The sequence below is a fragment of the Nelusetta ayraudi genome, unplaced genomic scaffold, assembly GCF_046127955.1.
Source record: "Nelusetta ayraudi isolate G7.1 ecotype Tasmania unplaced genomic scaffold, CSIRO-AGI_Nayr_v1 ptg000034l, whole genome shotgun sequence".
Lineage (NCBI taxonomy): Eukaryota > Metazoa > Chordata > Actinopteri > Tetraodontiformes > Monacanthidae > Nelusetta > Nelusetta ayraudi.
The window spans coordinates 1,889,158-1,909,490 of record NW_027466084.1 but is presented as its reverse complement, the minus strand read 5'-3'; the positions used below and the strand labels follow the sequence as shown (position 1 = coordinate 1,909,490).

The 20,333-nt window shown below is 44.3% G+C and overlaps 1 protein-coding gene across 1 annotated transcript; it reads left to right on the top strand.

Annotated features, from left to right (window-relative positions):
• On the top strand, nt 1-14,021 carry gng13b (guanine nucleotide binding protein (G protein), gamma 13b). The gene is made up of 3 exons (XM_076032362.1): nt 1-581; nt 9,317-9,443; nt 10,803-14,021. The coding sequence occupies exons 2-3, from the start codon at nt 9,346-9,348 to the stop codon at nt 10,906-10,908; spliced, it is 204 nt and encodes a 67-aa protein (XP_075888477.1). The 5' UTR covers nt 1-581; nt 9,317-9,345; the 3' UTR covers nt 10,909-14,021.
• Nucleotides 14,022-20,333: the final 6,312 nt, after the last annotated feature.

Below are 20,333 nucleotides of genomic sequence, written 5' to 3'. Positions count from 1 at the left end.
CGCCTGCGCACACGCACGGACGCGCATAATAGAGGAGGATCCCTTCGGAGGAAGCGGACAGTGACCGGCTGCACGCGCAACGGGACCCGGCTCGTCAACTTGTCCGATTCGCCCGGATTTCTCCTCTCTGAGTCTTTGCCGTTAGCTGCTGCAGTTACCAGTCCGAGAAAGAAAGAAAGAAAAAAAAAGAAATTACAAAAAAAAAAAACATCCCATCATAAGCACGGGGCAAGAAGAAGACTGGTGCCCGCACTCCAGACAGCCCTAGACTGGTCGTCATCGTCCGTATTTACTCCGGAGACTGCGGATTTTTATCCTTGATCGTTTTCCTGCGGATACCGGGAGAGAAGCGGCGCCTCTCACACAAAGTCTCTTTTCCCCCTCTTTGCTTCTTGTCTTTCTTCCCTGCGAGTGTGCAGTCATCGGCGAGGGGGGAAAATACAAGATCCCGCATCCGTGTGCCGCTCCTGCCCTCCCCGGTTCTCTCTCTCTCTCTCTCTCTCTCTCTCTCTCTCTCTCTCTTTAAGCCGCACCGCCCGGTACTCGGAAGGAGCAACAGCCTCCCCGGCGCATCAACTGAGGTAAGAAGACCCACAAGATTCAACACCTGCACCGCCGAGCTGCTGAGTGAGATGCCCGTTATATTTCCCGCCCTGGATGGATCCAACACATTCAGTCATTTGGCGTGAAATTCCACACAGAATGCTCCTTTATTTATTATTCTTTTTTTTTTTCTTCCTTTTTTTTTTTTTTTTTTTAATTAAGTGCATGATATGCATCGTGCTTTATCGCCTGTTGAAAAAACAAACGCTCTTCGGAATTGATTCTGCGCCCAAAAAAGTGCCACAACCTCCGTATACGAGTCTGTCTCTCTCGAGCCTGCGCGGCGTGGCGCGTGCGTCTGTGCACGCGCGCGCACCGGCCCCGTATGGAACCCACGAATGCATTACATAAAACTTACTTTTCTCCTCCGCGCTCGAGCCTGGTCCGGCAGCAGCAGCAGCAGCAGCAGCAGCAGCAGCAGCAGCAGCAGCTGTCGCTCCCTCTCCATCTCTTGCTGAGGCCTCACCTTTATAGGAACTTTACAACATGAAGGGAATGTTAATATATATATACACAATATAAGCTAGTGAACAGTGCAGTAATACCCTGTGTCTGGTCTTTAAAGGTTTTTTTTTGTTGTGTGACACAAAACTTCACTGAACCCCATAAAAAAATAAATAAAGCAAGTACATCCAAAGCTGCTGCTGCTGCTGCTGCAGTGCAACTCCATAAAACTCCCAAAGTCAGTCAGGCCGCCCCCTGGATGGGGAAAGAGACACAAAATGGCTGCATAGCCTCTGGTTATTTTGTCTCTCTATAAGGTGTGGCAGCCTCGGTGTGGTCTTTGAAGCTGGTGTGTGGTCGCCGTGCCCGCATGTGATGTTATCCTCACCCCAGACGTTGCGTTATCGCAACTCCCGGGCCGCTGTTTGTGTCACTCTTGTCATCCCGTACCTGCGTCGCGACGTTGCGTCTTTTCGTACCCGTTTTGCGCCCCCCGCCTGACCCGATTTCGTCTGCCTTTTGAGGATGTTTTCCTTTCATTTTTTGCAGCTGTGTGTGTTTTTTTTGCTCCACACATTGGAACCAAGAATCAACCTTTTTAATACTTTAGGCTCACTCGCCAGTGGCGTGTCTTTCCTTTGCGGAAAATTGTGAAAATCAGCTCAACTCAATGTGTTTTCCAGCGCGGTATCTCGATGAACTTTTTTTTCATGATCATACACAGCTGAGGGAGCCACCCCTGGGCTTCGAGTGCCCTTCTCACCCCGCTCAGGCCACACCCATACAGACAAACTCTGACGGGGGTCATCGCTGATGGTCCCCGACATGCAGCGATGACCTCACTGTGTCCCGATGCACATGAAAGATATTCCCCCCCACCCCGTCCCTCTCGCACAGCACAGTTCAATCCTGCATCGATCCCATCTGATTGACTGGTGGATGCTTCCCAAACCCCAGCTGGGCCGGGCCGGGTCAGGCCGGGCCGGGCCAAGCCAGGCTGGGCCAGTGCAGTGCTGCTGCGATGTGAGTGGGGCCGGCCGGTCCCAGTCCCAACGTCTCCTCCTCCAGCTTGTCTCTCTGTCTTAGCCCGGGCTCTCAGCTGGTCCTCGGAGCCGTGCCTGCTCCTTTCTATTTTTAGTCTCTATTTACAATGCAGCAGCTATAGAGGCGAGACGAGCCTCTCGCTCTGCTTTTTATTTCCCCCTCTGCCTTCATCGCAGTCTCAGCCTCCGACTGTTGGCCTCCTCATTCCGTTTTTTTTTTACCTGCGTCCACCTCTTCATCATCATCATCATCATCTTCATGTGTCACCAAGTTGGTCGGAAAGATTCAGATCCAGCGCATTAATCACAGACTCACTTTGCACCGCCACCTGCTTCGGCTAGCATGGCGGCACGCGTGCCGTGTGAAGCCGACATGGAGTTTTAGAAGACAGGGGCGGAGATAGGGCGATTTGAAGGGGGGTGGGGGGGGGGGGCATTGGGGGAGGGAGGGGGTTTAATCTCTGGATGTTTTTGACCTAAATCACCATGCGGCCTACATACCCTACCCTAAAACATCCACCAAAAAACACTGAAAGTGTCTATACACGCACACACACACACACACACACACACACACACATACACAAACACACACACATGAAAATTAAACATGTGCACAAATACACAACAGCCTAATGGACCCTGAACCACTCAATGTGAGGAAATGAAAAAAAGGAAAAGTGCAAGTATACACATATACATATATATATGAACAGTACATATAAATACATTTATACATATACAAATGTATATATAGATTGCTTTTTTTTTTTTTTCCATTAATAAGCCAATGTCATGACCCATTCTTCAGCGTCCATATTGCGGCAGCAGAACCTTGAGGCGGCGAGCCTGACCCGACTCGACGGTGTCCCACTTTGGACTCAGGCCCCCCGAGTTCCATCGCTGGGGCGGCTGCATAAACAGCCAAAACTTCAGCCAAACACCGCTGCGGCTCTCAAGTAAACGTTTACAACGTTGAAGGACGAAGCGTCTCCGAGATTGACCTTTGAAAATCATATTTTATCTGTTCGACTGCTCCGTCGCCGCAGCTCCCAAAGGCCGGATTTTGAACAACCGCCGGACGATTGTCCGTTCACTAAAAAAGGGTCAGGATACCTGGAGAAAGGCATAAGCGATACAGAAATAGTGGATGCTTTGGTTGTCTCTCGTAAGCAGCAGCTCCAAGTGTTTTTAACGAGGGTTCAGGTTGTCCAAATGTTATTTTTGTTGTTGTTTTTTGGCATTGTGTATAATCAAAGCAGTATTCCTGATACGTTGTAATGTGAGGATGAAGCTTTTAAGGCATTCTGGAGATGTTCTTGGGTCCCTATTGGCGCCTGCAGTGAAAACCACTTGATTTTTGGTTCTGTTTTGTAATTTGGTGTGGCAAAGTAGAGTGAAACGTCAAGATTGGAATAGTTCACCATCATCATCATCACTTTTTTTTAATTTTTTTTTTTATCATTGTTGCAAAATGTGAGGAGGTCATTCATCTATATTTTGATGACAAATGAAACCCACCTCAGACCTACAGTCTACTTTCCTCTCGGATCACGCGATGAACATTCATGTCATTCGCTGCCTCGGCATAAAATCTATAGGTTTCCATTCATGGCAGTATCAGTTGTCTGTTCCCTGCAGTGGATGCTTCGCATACTTAAGACTGTTTGTATGGGCCTTGAAACCAAAGAGCCCCAAAAAAAAGCCGACATGCTTCTCCTTCAACGTCTCTGCGTGTACACAAATGTTGAATTTAGTTCAGCAGTTGAGCAGCAACAAAAATGCGCACTTAATTTGTCAACTGCGGGACCACCTTGACTGCTGCTCAAGATGGTTGCTTTGAAAGGGGCCATATATCCATAAGTGTATTTGACTAACTCCTGGCCGGGCAACAATGAAAGATAAATTGCCAGATGAGTGAAGTGAGTGTTTAGCTTATTAGCCGACTGTGAGAATGAGCCCGGAGCACTCAGCCACTTCACGTCTGCGGACAGCAGCGGGAGGAAGACGGGAAGCAGACCTTTGCGAGTGAAAGTGCAATGCAGCGTCTGTCACGAGTAAAATGTTCTCACCGCGTGGTCTAGGTCTGAGTGTTTGCTGGGACTGATGATTTACCAACATTGCGGCTGCTGCAGGGTCACTTTGTTTGCTTTAAAATGACAGTGAGGGTGTTTTTTATTATTGTCATATAATCAGTGTTGGGGGCGACACGGTGGCGCAGTGGGTAGCGCTGCCGCCTCACAGCAAGAAGGTTGTGGGTTCGATTCTGGGACCTTTCTGTGCGGAGTTTGCATGTTCTCCCTGTGTCTGCGTGGGTTCTCTCCGGGTTCTCCGGCTTCCTCCCACTCTCCAAAAACAATTGAAGACTCTAAATTGTCCATAGGTGTGCATGTGAGTGTGAATGGTTGTCTGTTTCTATGTGGCCCTGTGATGAACTGGCGACTTGTCCAGGGTATCACCCTGCCTTCGCCCTAAGACAGCTGGGATAGGCTCCAGCAGACCCCCGTGACCCTGAGCTCGGGACTAAGCGGGTATAGAAGATGAATGAATGAATAATCAGTGTTGGCGTGAAATCTATTACTAATTAATCCACTACTGTAATCAAACTACTTTTTTTAGTAACAGAGTATTGTAACGTGATTACTGTGGCAAAACAATTACATTACTTTTCCGAAATATTTTGCAAGCTAAAAATGTCTTATCATCCACAAAATGTCTGAAATTTAGATAAACGACCGAAAACAATGATGTTGCAGATTGATGATGCAGCCGTGCAGGCAACGCCGTTGATGTGCGACGACGCGCCAAAACAAAAAGAAAAAAACAGCAATTGCCTTTCATAGCTGGAAATGCAAACATTATTTTCAGTCCATCTCGTCGAAATCAAAGAATATCGTGGTTCGTTGTACGTTATGTGCAGGAAATGTTCTCAGCTGTTACTGTATCTTTTTTTTGTTTTTTTTTTTAACTAAAGCAATTAGTAATTAGTAATTGATGACCGATGAAACAAAGTAGTTGAAGAAGTAATTAGATTACTCTTTAAGGAGTAATCAGTCACGCCTCTGTCCAGGAAGTGGAGGACAGTACCTTGTACTCACACCAGTCAAATTCACATTTTTTGATGGGTCTTTTTGAGTGAAATGCATTCAAGCATAATATTCCTTTCCTTGTGAGCGTGAAAATTTATATGTCAAGTCTTGGACTTTGACATTTTTGTCATGTGTCATATACACCAACCTAATAAGCCTGAGGAAAACCCCTCTTGTTGCACATGTACAAAACACATTCACCAGATTTTTAAAACATCATCAAAATTATACGGATGTTCTTTAAATGTGGTTTGACGAAACTGTGAAATAACAACTTAAACACCACCTGTCTGGTTTGTCGGCTGGAGCTTAACAGTTAGGAGGAAAACTGAAAATTGAAGCCTTCCTGGATTTGTGCAGAAAATAACTATTTCTAGCAAACTTGCACCTTGTGTGCAAGTGGGTGGTTCTGGTCTGTTTTTGACACAAACTCACATCGTTCTGGAAGATGGAGGCGCACGAATAGCAAATGGCATTCTGCCAGCTTCCAAATAAAATCAGCTGAGCTGGCAGAGACGAACACGGTGCTTTCCGGCAACTACTTTCACATTGCATTTAAGAGTAAACTCTCGATGCATCGTCGCAAAATGCTTCTCAGAAAAACACGTTTTGGCAAACTTTTCGTGTGTGACACACAGAATTGCCACCCTAATAGCAAGTCACAGTGCACCATGACCTTTAACCCAGAAGCAGCTTTTCTTCTTTCCAATTATAATCCTGCACGTAGATCCTGTCTCTTTCCCCTTTGTAGTGTTGCTTGGTCTGGTCATAGTCTCACAACCTTATCAAATGGAAATTTAAAACGAAACAGATTTCCAGATGGATCTGCAAGAATTCAAACTTGAATTCTCAGTGGAGGCCGAACAAGAAAAAACAACAACAGAATATTAAAACAAAAAAAATGTAAAAAAAGAAGCTGCTTGGCCTACTTTGCCAGCTAGAACATCAAGGAAATATTGGAATTATAAATAGCTTGGGCAAGTCATAAAATCTAAGTTGTACAGTGCTCTGCTTTGAGGATCCAAAACATGGTCAGACCTGACGTTGCAGACAGGTACAAAAAAAATGCTACACTTAAAACAGTGTCTTTTTTGTGTTTTTCTTGAAAGCAGTTTCTGTCACTGTAAATCTGTGAATATTCTGCCACCCTGTGACCTTTACGTCCTCAGACGCAAGGCCGACACAGAGACAGGGGGGATGGAGGCAGGGGCAGGATGGTGTGAAAAAAAAAAGCAAGCAAACATACAGAGACGCTAGCGGAGAGAAGGAAAGGGGAGGGAGACGGCAACAGCGGGAGCAAAGGGAAAACGCATCTACATGGCAGACGAAGAGCAGAAAAAGTGAGAAGGGGGGGTGAGAGGGATGGAGGAGATGGTGAGGCAGATAGTGTTAGGAAGAGGAAAACACTCAATCCGCTCGACATCTCTGGAGGATGTTGCCGAAACCTGATCTCCTCCATCCAGGAGCCGGCCATCGCTCTGCCTCTCGGTCTAATATTGGCGGCACACACACACACACACACACACACACACACACACACACACACACACACACATATGTCGCCTTGTAATGGTGCACCTGGTGTTTTTTTCCCCAAAACTCACAAAGGAAACACACACACACACACACACACACACACACACACACACACACACACACACACACACACACACACACACACAGGCATAACTTACTCATTAAACACGTTCCTGTATCTAATAGCTCCTGTGGCAACAAGCTTCCTCTGTCTCTCCATGTTGAAAAATGTCACACGGGGCGGCGACACTGACTCAGAACCAGAATCCTTTTATTGTCATTGTTCAAAAACAAAGCACAGTGAAATTTAGAATGGCACCTCCCATTCATGAGCAGTGCAGACAACAGACAAAACAGGAAGACAAAAAAATGAAAAAGCAAGTGCAAAAAAAGACACAGTTAACACTTTAAAAAAAAAAAAAAAGACTGTACAGTTCACATGCAAGCAAGCAAAGCGTTATGAAGCTGATATCCATCCAATGGGCCGTCCGCACGTCGGCCCCATGTTGGCTTTCAGATGCGCAGACAGAGGATTGATTGCTTTACGCTCCACGTCCCAAAACGTCGATTTGGATGAAGGTAAAATCATTATGGCGTTAGCATCGACGGCTGCTCTAATGCTGATGAAAAAAAAAAAAAAGGATGGCTGTTTTGATACAGCAATCAGATGGAGGAGTTGGGAGGGGCTTTGTCAGCCACGGGTTGCCGGCGTTGTTGTGTTATTTTATGTTTTCCCCGCGACACAAGCCGACCAATTAAAGTTTCGTGTTTATCATGCAGACGTAAAAGTGGCAGTTGCCTTTGTCGTGTTGTCACAGTGCGCACGCAAAAATGGCCATCCTAACCACGTGTGAAGTAGGTGTTGAGTTCAAGGCTTCTATTTTCTGCCTCTGAAATGCCCCCCTGGGCCCCCACCACTCCACACCCCCCACTCACTAAACTGTCATAAAGGACAATTGCATAATATCAAGTATCACAAAAACCCCACCGTTGTTGTTTCTGCGCTGGAGCACCTCGGTGAGATCGATCATGAGTGCCGACTAGACAAGCTCTCGGCTCACCCCGATCCTCAGATGACTCACACAACCACGCGAGCGCGCACGTACACACCAGAGTCTAAGCGCAAACTGAAGGGCACACACACAAGAGGGGAAGAGTAGTGCTGAGAGGGTGTAGTGGACACAGAGCGTGGGCGGGGAGGGAGAGTGAGTGTGAGAGGTAGTGAGGGAAGAATAGACAAAGGCCAAAGACACAGCAGAAGAGAGTGAAGACTGTGTTGCTGCAAAGTGACCGACCCGGGTTTTGTCTTCAGTATCTGGATTTTGCACGTATCGGAGATGTCTTTTTACTACGACGGCACTCTTTCAAACAATCGCGCTCCGAATGCGCCGACAGGTAGCTAACGAACTGGGTGGAAAATGTCCCAATGAAAAGCCTAAACCGACCGTTCCCTTTTGAGTTCACTTTGCATTTAAAAGATGCGAGAGGAAGATATAAAAAATAAATGACAGGGGATAGAATAATCTTTTACTTTTCAACTAAGACAAGTTGATTAGTGGTATTAAATGGCCTAATATATGAAATAAATTGAAGTGGTTATTGGGAATTGTCACCAGTTTACAAAATGAGTTGGATAAATGTGTTTCGGGTGGGTCCTCAAACCAGACAATCTCCATTTAAAACATCTAGTTTTGAAGTGTGCATTTTAAAAATTACCACATTTCCCACATTTTCCACCTTCCACTTCACACCTTGTATGGTACGTTGCGTAGGTGCGGAGGACAGAACACTCATCTCACCAAGTGGAGTCTTGGGTTATGACACCAATAATTTAGAGGGAAAAATTGTTTAAACAATCATGCAGGATGGGGAGTGTCGTAGCTCACTAACAGCACAGTGTCCTTTTCTCATTTCCTGGACTATAGAGGCACCACATTGTCTTAAATCCGATCTTGCCGGCAATCGTAAAAGCTGATTGTGTCAGGTAATCATCACACGGTTGCAGACAGCTCAGCCCTGATTCATTTTGCGAAACTGCCACCTGGGTCATTGTAGTGTCAGATATGACCAGACCCATCAGAATGCTTTGAGCAAGTGAGCTATAAGCAATTTGTTTTGATGGGAAGTGTCTGCAAGCCTGGCAATAATGGCAGGCCTTAACAAGGTGATTTCTATAGCAGTGACTTTATTTGAAATCAACAAAGTTTCCTTTAAAGAAAAAACAAAAAACAAGCACATAAGTAGTACATCACAGTTTGTCAATTGTTGTATTGCCGACAAAGATGTAGCCAAATCAAATCTGGGCTATTCATCAAAGACCTCCTCGTAATGAGGAAACGTGCTGCTCCAGTGACTCAGTCGTAGCCAGGCAGACGCATCCGGTGGTGTGAGAGTGAATCTGGCAGTTTTGGCCACACTCGTTTGTACTCTGGATTGAACGGACCTTTCCGTAGGTGGAATCACTGAGGAGCGCTTACAAATCAGGCGTGCTCTGCGGCGTTCCATGCTTCGGGCTGCGGTTGCGGGGGTCGCGTCTGCTCCCTTGAAAGAGCTTTGCGGCACATGGACGCGCTGTAACCCTGGCGTCTTCTCCGTGCACAGGTAGAAGAGCCCCACATCAAGCTGCAACCATGGACGAGTGGGACGTGCCCCAGATGAAGAAGGAGGTGGAGAGCCTCAAGTACCAGCTGGCCTTTAAACGGGAGAAATCCTCCAAAACAGTGACCGAGTGAGTAGTCCATCCACATCAGATCAGAAATTTGCTAATTAGCCCTACGAATTTATTGGATGAACCATCTATCTATCTATCTATCTATCTATCTATCTATCTATCTATCTATCTATCTATCTGTCTATCTATCTATCTGCGAATCTTCCACGATCCTGTGAATCTATGAATCTTCTTTCACATTCAGCCAGAACAGTCTGATTGGGTCCTGTCAGAATAGCTCAATTGCTACGATAGCAGCATTAGCTGGCAATACATGCGTACCCAATGGCTAGTTGCTCTCATCTAGCTCTGATGCAACTAAACTCACGCTAAAGCAAAGTTGGAGTAAAGAAGTAACATGTTTTCAAACTCCTGTACCATTTTTTCTTCAAAATCTAATGCTAATGCACACACACAAACACACATTTTGGACACATTGTGTTTATTATAGACAAAGCTAGGCTATGTTACTTTTTCAAGACCGATGAGTTCAGAGTTGAAATTTGAGCATTCCACCTTCTGCGCAAGTTTATCTGCGTAAAGTGAGCGTTCAGGATTGTGTCTCAGTCCAACCCAGTCACACGAGCAGGGCGCTATTAGCGGGACACAGTTTCAAAATGCCAGGGAGAGTTGAATCGGCGAGTTAGTCGTCAGCGACGGTCAACGCCGCTGTGAAGAAGAAAAATTGCCTCAGAGACCAAGTAAAACAGAAACAATCTCCTTCCTCCTGGGCGTAACGGTGTTCCTTTTCGAGAAAACAGCGATATGACTTCATTATCTGGCGCGTTTGGGAAGTCGCAGTCACAGCTCGCATCAGAGCAACACACTTCTGTTGCGGCGCTCGCGCCCTCGCCGCGGTGGCAGCAGATGAAGGGCCCGTCACAGACACCGAGGAGAAACACTTCATCAGCGCTCCTTTTTGACTAACGCAGAGCGAAAAAAAACATCCGGGGCCCGTGTTTTTGAAGCGCTACATGAGACTGGTGTGCGTAATTGGACAGAAAGGGAGCAGTCACTGAAAGTCGACGTTGTGGGTTTTTTGTTTTTTTTTTGCTTCTCTTTGAGTAGCTGAAAGTGTAACCTTTAGAAGATCAAATCGCAAATTCATTTAAAAAAAAACAACAAAACAACAAAACAACGTTTATACTATTTTTAGATGGTAATGATGAGTGTTTGTCTTTTTTTTTTTCATTACTCTGAAGATTCTGATGTACACATAATTGGTAACCTCCGGCCTGTGGTCATTCCGTCTCTTTCTTGCCTTGTATGGGAAGACAAGCGATGGCCTGTGGTTGTAAATCTGCCACTGGAATTTGAAAAATGTATCTCATCTGTGTCTCCACCCCCCCCCCTCCCATCCCCCCCCCCAAAAAAAAGCCTGGTGAAGTGGATAGAGGACGGCGTCCCAGAGGACCCCTTTCTGAACCCGGAGCTGATGAAGAACAACCCGTGGGTGGAGAAAGGGAAGTGCATCCTCCTCTAGAAGAGAACCAACCAACAACCTGCCACGACTTTGCTCGACCGACACGCAAACACGCGCGCACACACACACACACACACACAGACACACACCTACACACTAACACACACACACATATACATATACATATACATACCATCTAGAATCAACCCAGATCCTCTAGGGCCCAGAAGTCACCAACCTCACCCAAACAGCAAGTTGATACCCACAAACTAGTACGAAACACACCCTCACGACACACACTCCAACAGATGCACACACTCGCATATTAACACTTGGGGTGAGGGGAAGAAGTGGGGTGGGTGTGATGGGAGATGGGGGTGGGGGTTCCCTTCGACTGCCACACATTCACTGCAAGTTTATTCCTGCCACGGCACAGCATCGTTCCCCCTACTGTATACGCTGATGATGTCCAATACTTCTATGACCTGTTACTATATGGATGTAAGACGACTTATTTATGCAGCTGCTAGTCACGAGCTTTCAATTCCTATTCACTCCCATTGTTGTGAACATGGTGTTTTTCCTTCCCTTTACTTTCTAATGGGTTGTAGTGAACTGTTGAGTCGCAGTCCTACTGCCAGACTGACTGTAGATCCGCTTGTTTTTCTGTTTTGTTTTGTTTTTTTATTGATGCGGTAATTTTATTATTAGGCCAAAACAAATTCTTCTCTCGAGGTTTGTCCCAGTCTATATGGTTATTTAAACTCTACGAGCCATCCTCAACACCCTTCGGCGAGTTTTAAGATAGAGATTAGAAGATAGAGATTTGCCCCATAATTTGAATGGAAATAAATCATTTATTGTGTATAAGTTCGCAGGTTTATAAATCACACATCTTTCTTCACCACATGCTCCAGGTGGGATTGGATGGGCTTCTTAGTAACATTAAGGCATCTCGATTGGCTTGCATCCCAAATCAGCATGAAATGCGTCCACGTTCTTTTTTTCTTCTTTTTTTTTGGTAAGACTCCAAACGATAATAAATCAGGGTCAGCTCCGCACTGAAAGGCATTGGAGGCGTCGCACCTGAAGCTGGAGCTACAGCAGGCAGGAGAAATGTTGTTCACTTTGGCACTCCGTAAGGCGAATTAAGTTACTGCCCCACCGTGAATCATTGTAAGTGCTTCAGCGACTGGATTCGGATCCACATCCCAATACCTACTGCGTGTTTTAAAGCCTCCCATTAGCTCCCTGATGCATGGGCTGACTGGGTGTCTTTGTGCCAACGTTAGTGAGGCGTTTCCATGCAACACAGATGCAGTAATTCCTTTATACGGACAGACTGCCGGCTGCGAATCGTTATATTTTAGCTATTCCTTTACATTAACATTGAGTTTATACGGCTATAAATTTTCCAATGGCCCGCCCCCTTACTAAGAATATACACGATGAAGGGTTTACTCAACATTTTTTTTTTTCAATGAAGGCCAACAAACCTTTTCCGGAACATAAAGTAGATGCAAAATGTTGTATAGCCTGAAGATTTTGCAGATGTTTTTTGCCTCGACAATGAGAAAACACCCAAGCATAGAACGATTCAAAAAAAAAAAAAAAAAAGAGTTTACCGCAACAATAAATCCACCGTCGCAGAATTTCAAGTGCATGCTCATCACATTTTTAATCATAGGCGCCTTTATGGGACCTGAGCGCTCTCTGTTTGGTGCTGATGCTGCGGGTCTCTGGGGAAACTATGAGTTTAAACGCTCCTTTCTCCTGCCTAGATACCGGGACCCCTGTGGACAAACGCACATGTACACAAACAGACTCTCGCGTCGTCGACAACAAGCGGCGTCTCGCACACATGTACAGACAGGGCCCTTTAACTTATTAAGCTATTTATCGATGTCTACTTGGTTTGTTTGGTTATTTATTTATTTATTTATTGACGAGACCTTCCTCCCACGCTAGTTTGTGTGCCCCTGCGTCTGCACTCTTCTCATTGCTTCCCGTTGGATTCAGAAAAAAAAACACATCAAAACAAGCATCGAGGAAATCGACTACACCTTGCCAGACCACCATTGACTACTGCCTTGTACACAGTTTCCTTAAATCAAGAATGTAAATAACGTGGCATGATCACAGCTGACCTCAGTGCTGGCCTGCGTGTGCGTGCATGTGACTGTAACAGTTTTCGTAACCAATTTTTTTTTCTCTCTCTCTTCCTTTCTCTAAGTGCATAAACTCACGTGACGGGCTCCCTCCCTGAGTGTATGGTTGACACAAACACACACACACACACACACACACACGGAAACATAATATACAGTCTGTTACGTTACATACAGGCAGGCCAGAAGCCGAGCGGCAGATCAATAAAACGCACTCACACACAAACACACACACACGCACTGTTTAGCCGGAATGTGTGTGGGAGGGAGGGGTGGCAAGGGTGTAGGATTCTGCAAACGACTTGGGACAGGGGAGCCTCACATCATCATCTCAGTACTGTAATGAGTCTCATTATATACATTTCCTTCAGGATGGCCCACTTCCCTAAACGATACCCATCGCTGAATCTCTGGCGCGTGACTGCAACGACTTTGTTTTCCTCTTTTCTAAACCAAACCTTGGTAATGTTCGAGTCACTGATAGCGTGCTAATGTGCTTTCCTTTATCTTACTCAAGTGTTTAAAGTTAAAGCTATGAGGGAACAAATATTTAAGAAAATGCTAAACTTAAGCGGATTTAGAGACAAAAAATGTGTGCAACATATTGACGCCCTTGTTTAAATTGTAAAACGACACCCGATTGGTTTTGGAATCCCAGCCTGAACTCAGTACGTACATGAGATTATATTCTGAGTCTGTCTGTCCCTTGTGTCTCTCCTGTTTGGTGACTGCAACTTAACTTCTTTTGTTTTTTGTTTGTTTGTTTTTATAAAATACGGAACGTGTGTTCGTATGTATGTTATTACTATTAATGACGGCTTCAAAACTTTGTCCAAATATCTAGCAACATATTCCCTGTAAGAGTGCTTTGGAGGAATTATGCATCAAATCCAGTCCTAGTGTAAAGATGACAATGAGCAATAAATTAAAGATCATTTTTTATTGAATGTTTTACAAAAAAAAAAACATTTATCTTATTGAATAAAGTAGAGGATTTTTAGACAACTTTTGCTGAGTCGTGTGTCTTTTCTTGGAATGTGGTACATATTGTCTTTCGCCTTTAAACCAAAGTATGATTGTCTCCTGACTCCCCATTTTAGCATTAATCTGAAACTACTGTATGTCCACTTCGGAGTAAAAAAAAATAAAAATAAAAAATCTTTGTATTGTGGAGAAATACCAGTCTGCAAGATGTAGACATTACGTTCATTTGGACTTTTTTAGGCTCAAATTAAACAATTTTATAACATACATAGCTAAAATTTATGTCAAACTCCTGTTCTCTGGCCAAAATGGCTTCAATATGAGAGATATTTTCCCTTATAAGACTACCAAAGTATATCAATGCCGAAAAAGGTACTCATTTTCAAGGCAAGTGTATTCATGCAGATAATTGAAAATATATTGCAATATTTGCCCATCAAAAACAGTTCCGCAAAAGTTGAACAAGCCTTAATGCCCACTTTGGCAAAAGGGGTTACGTAGCATTGGCTTAGGGTTTTAACATCCTAGCTAGCATCAGCTGGCTAGCAGACTTACCCCTAGCTTGTGCAGATTTCAATCTTGTATTACCATTGGGGTGTGTGTTTGGTATGGGAAGCAAAAGTTGATATGACAGCTGCATATTTCTTTTTAACATAGAAGCAATCTTGACCTTTTCCCTGAAAAATCTACCTTTTATGGCACTGCCTTGCCTGGCGCGGCGTGTGTTTTTACAGGGATTTTCTGTTATGAAGAGAAGCATTTTGCTCAGCTCCAACCCCCATCTTTCTTGTCGTGTAGATAGAAATAACAGCGTGGACCTGCATCTTTTCCCTCTACCCAGATAAAGATGCGAAGAAAGGTGTTAGTAGGATTCCTCTTTCATAATTGCCTCACCACGGACAAATTCTCCGACAGATGGGGGAGGAAGTCTAGTCACCTTGTGTACCTGCTAACTATCACAGCTTTCATAAAATATTTCTCAGTTTGTAGAACCCCCTCCTGTTGCGTTTGCCATCATTAGCTTCCTATTTTTCAGCTTTGATTCTCCTTCCTTCGCTTGACTGAAGTGATCAATATTCTGGCAAACTGGCTCCATTTCCCTGCTTCTGACCATTGACTTTTCATGTGGTCAACTGAAGGGCACGTCTAGTACTTCAGCCTCCAGGAGAAGCTCTGCCTATAGTTTAAGAACTACAGACTCCCGAAGTGACATCTACAAGGTATCAACGCTACTTCAAGGGGAGGTGAAAGAATGGAAGGTGGAAAGTGAAGACGGTAGAGTCACGGCTTGCAGTGAAGGAAAAGATGGGAAGGTACAATCTCTTTTTCTCCTTCCCCTCCAATGCTTCTTGTAAGTCATGAATAATAGAAGCAGGAGATAACAGAGGGCTCTCACACTTTCACCCTGCCAGTGCTGCTTGGTGTTTCCCTTCCTGCTCCACACTCCTCTGTCCCTATATGGCTTCTCACCGCTTCACTTGCTCTCAATTCCCTTCATATTCCAGAATGTTCTGACAATGTGTGCCGCGACATCCGTTCTTCTGGCTAATAAGGTTGAAAAAAGGGCACAGGTAGACCTAAACCTTAGTGATCTAAGGTCTAATCCATGCCAGTGATGATTACTTGAAAGGTTATGATGAGTATGTTTTTGAAATAAAAATGATATCACATGGAATAATGTCAAATAGAAACAAGACAGAGGAGAAAGCAGGAGATTCATCACCTCTTTAAAGAAAATCACTCGAACCCATAACCATGAACGCAGACACAGACGCAAAATGGCCAGTAAAAATGTGTTTATTTAAGACTAGCAGGCAGGTAGACCGAATTATTCAGAGAACAAAAGTGAACACTGAGAATCTCTTGGTTCATCTCCTGGTTCAGTTTCCTCAGCGCCATCACTGCAGGGCAGCAGCTGAGGAAATGCGTCCGGGTGGACGTGACGTCCCTGATTGCAGCCGTGAGGTGGCAAAGGAGCAGCATACGGCACAATTTGAAACAGCTTCTTCTAATTTGCAATAACGTTTGTTTGCTCCCTGCAGATGTTTTTTTTTAATCAGGGCCAATTAACAGGAATATTTTATGGAAACAGGCTTGCTGAGGGTATCGACGCCTCCTGTGAGTTCCACAGTTGGTTGGAGTTGCTCGACGGAGGGCAGGATGGTCCAGCGCAGTCGTGTTGAAAAAGTTGCAACAAGCAAGGCTCAAAGTCAGGCGCGTGCTTTTATTATTTAGAGGTAATAATGGCTCAGCTTGCTCTTGCTCAGGGTGTGTCTGTCTGCCTTTTATGGGTCACATCCTCTCAATCCCCTTACCACACACACACACACACACACACATGCACTCACTAATGCACTCAATCCCCCCTTACCCTCACTGTTAAATCCTTACCCCCCCATTGTCCCTTTCCCCCCCTGAAATCCTCAAGCCATCAGCCGCACACACACTGGCTTGCACATGCATGGATATGAAGGCTATCCCCCCCAGTCTGTCTGCAGTCAGAGCTAATACACTGCTTAATGGCCCTTTAACCCCCCCCCCCCTCTGACCATTCACTCTCAGATTACGCTCTTGTGCACACGGGCCATATGCACGAGCCTCCATATCAGTGCATCTCTGCGTGCATGTGCACATTTCGCCCTCAGATTTACGCGGACGCAAGCAGCGGCAGGGACACGCGTTCCCGTGCCCACTGCCATCATAGAGAACAGGCACTAATGGCCGGTGAGACCACGGCATGTACATTCGCAAGTAGATTAGGATTAGCGGTCCGCCTTTTGACACCGTCGCATTCACAGATAGACACCAGATAGATCCACAAGCAATCTCTAATGCATTCTCCCGGTGGTGATAATCTCTCTTGCTTTTTATTTCTATCTCTACTCTCTACTCTTACATACACCAGACACACACACACACACACACACGCACACGGAGCCGACTGCTCTCTATGCTGCCGAGGTCACCAGATGCCATCTAATCTGAGAGCTTTAATCCCATCCTTCCAGGGACCTTCCTTCCCTCTCACCCCAGTTCCATCATCTGCTTTCAGATGGACAAAGCCCAACACAGAGAAATCTATTCCAATTTATTTATTTATTTATTTATTCAATGTATTAATGCTTGATGCTTTTACACGTTAATTCACTCCTGAGGGTGATACGGAGAGTCTTTCATAGCTCCCAGTCAAGCAGGTGTTGCACACGCTATTGCTCCACAATTCTGTTCTTCAGGTTGCTGAGTTGGCACATTGTTAAGGTTGGCATAGTGAGCATATCATGCTAGAATAAAAAAAAATCTTTTTAGAAAAAATGAAATATATGTGGGTGTAAATGACATTGTTTGGTTTTAACCTGATTTGATTTGACCATTTATTTTCATATGCATGAATGTACAATTCAGCCATAATTTGTGCCGCAATTCTAACCCTGATTTGCTCCTCCAGCGGGTAGGTAGGCATGGCCAGAATGGAGGGTTGTCAGGTGATTATTCATTTAACACTCATCCCCAAGTATGTGGTGTCATTATTTCGTTTTACTGCTCTAGTAATAATCTCTATGGTTTGAGGTCTACCATGTCTTTAAAATGGGCATATATATACATTGAAGTGGTGACCCAGGTGAGGCTTTTCAGCTATTTTTTTCATCTTTCGGACAAAATTAACCACATTTCTCAGTCACATATCTGCCTCTGAGTGTGTTTGACGACGCACATACAACACACATGTCGTGTGTTAGCTACATAGCCACACTTTTCTTTCAGAGCTCCAAATTAATTTGCCATATTGTCTCAAATCTTATTTGCAACGTTTCTTTGTCTCAATAAACTGTTTTTACAGATTTTTTTCACCGCCACATTATTTCTATAATACTATGGTACTTTTGTTTTTATTGTTCCCCTGAAACGTTTTTTGGAGTGTCGAGGGAATATTTATTAATGAATAAACGTTCTCAGCAGCCATGAACATGCTCCCTTTGATAAATGTGATGCATTTTGTGCAAAAATCCATTTGCATTGTCAGTCTGGCAACAGCAATCGTGTGTTCCTTTATTCATTCATTTGCATTTGAATTCTTTTGTGGCCCACAAAGGCAGCTTGGAAGCAACTTTGTTTGCCACTGCATTACAGGGGGAGCTAAAAAAAAAATATGTTTTTCTCTTTGACAAGCAGGATATTTTTGGCATTAAAAAAAAAGAACATCCTGGCAGCGCTCTAGTCTGAAGCACTGATCTATCTATCTATCTATCTATGTATTTATATATTTACAGTTTCTCTCTGCCTGTCCGCACAGCCTAAGTATGTCTTTCTCTCCAGGCTCTGCAGATTACTGATCCACTGATGGAGCAAAGGATTCTCTGCTCTCATGCTTGGTACTTGTTGGTCATTATCACAGCAAGGGTTAATACACCAGAGCTGCGTCTCAGACACTCACATAACACCCCGCTACATCCAGATGGAGCTGTCAGGAAACTCAAATGTTTTAACAAGTTGGTGCCTTCTCAGTCTTGCTTCTAGCAGCGAGCGAGTGACTGAGTTGCTGCTGAACATTTGTCCTGTTGCTGTGAAGTATTTGACTATCTGTTCAGCCAGCTTCAAGCGGCGGAACAGACACTTTTCTGCAACATTAAGATGAGGAACAGCAGATCGAATATCAATGGGAACAAGTGGGAAACGGAAGCAATCACTAACGTAGATATTTTGTCAATGCGATCTGTAACACAAGCTGAAACAGCGGTAAACACAAAGGGGTATTCCAGGGACATCACTCCTCTGTAACAAGTTTGTAGCCACAGTCTAGTTTCTAGTCCAGTTTCTCTAGGATTCTAGTCTGTCCTTACACAGCTTGGTTGACCAGCTGCTACATCATCACATTGGATTCAAATTCCAACGTTAACGAAAACCTTTCACCTCAAAGAGCTTTACATTCTCTACAGATGCAACACCCGTTACTCAGAAACCCCCAAACTGGCTGAGGAAAACCTTTTTTTTTTTTTTTTTTTTTAAAAAAACCCTTCACAGGAAAAACCTCAGAGAAAAACGCAGAGGTTCAAGATAGCAAGTTAGAGATGAGTAGTGCACACAATGAAGAATATTGTTCATGCTGGAGGAGGCCATAAATCCAAAGCCATGTATACCCAAACATCTAGAAACATATGATCAATGGGATGAGGAGCAGTTGTACAAGATCAATTGTAGCACACATTTAATTACAAAGACAATGGGTGTCAGAACACTCAATTTGCATTGACTGCCTGAACACTGTCAAAATGCAAAATACCAATTTCTTGCTGCCATCCTCCCTCGCAGCACCTTGAATAAACCGCTGTCCTCTATCTTCCCCTCTTTGACCTTGAATGACCTTCACCTTCCCTGCTCGCCTGGTGAGTTTGAGCTGCTACCTTCCGAGCCTCCTGTGCTTCTAATTCTTTGTTAAACTACCAACGAGTGAGGGGCCACCTGGAAGACCAACGCAGCGATTAGTTGCTTCAGAGTTTGAGGTATTGAAATACAGACGTCCACTCCTCTAAAAAAAAAAAAAAAAAAAAAAGGCTGTCAAAAAAATGTTCACCATAGCATATGAGCTGAACAATAAAGAAAACACGTTTGAAAAAACTAATTTTCAGTTTAACAATACATTCGCCAAGTGATGACGATGTGAGGATGCAGCCGGTGTTGTTTTGTATTCCTTGTGTCTGTGTTGTTTTCCTCCCCCTGTTTAGCACAGGCAGGCGGGGCTGACCTGCTTTCCACTCAGTCTTCCCGCACCTGCAGCTCGTCTCGGCTGATTCACTCAATCACCTGCGCAGCTTCAAAGACTGGCTTCTTCGCTCGCCAGATTGCTTTGTCCGCACTGTGGTAAAACGCTCGGCTTTAGATTTGTTTGAAACTGTTTGCATTGCTCACTTTTTTTTGCTCAGCCTGTGTCACCTCCATTTTATTGTTCAAGTCTTTGAGAGTGTCCCTGTCTGCACTTTGGGTCTAGCCTAAACAGGTGGGTTATGATCAATGTTGTTGGGATTACTACATAAAAGTAATCCAACTACTGATTACTCCTATAAAAAAGTAATCTAATTACTTCTTGAACTACTTTGTTTCATAAGTAATCAATTACTAAGTAGTTCAGTTAAAAAAGATAAAGTAACCGTTGCTCAGTGCTATCACAGAACAAACTCATTTACACCACTGGTGGCCGAAATTGTTAAAATAATCTGTGATAATTAAATAATTTTTGTATTTGATTGTTTTTCTAAATTTCAGATATTTAGTGGACAATAAGACATTTATAGCTTGCAAAATGTTTCAGAAAAGTCAAGGAATCGTAACTTGATAAAG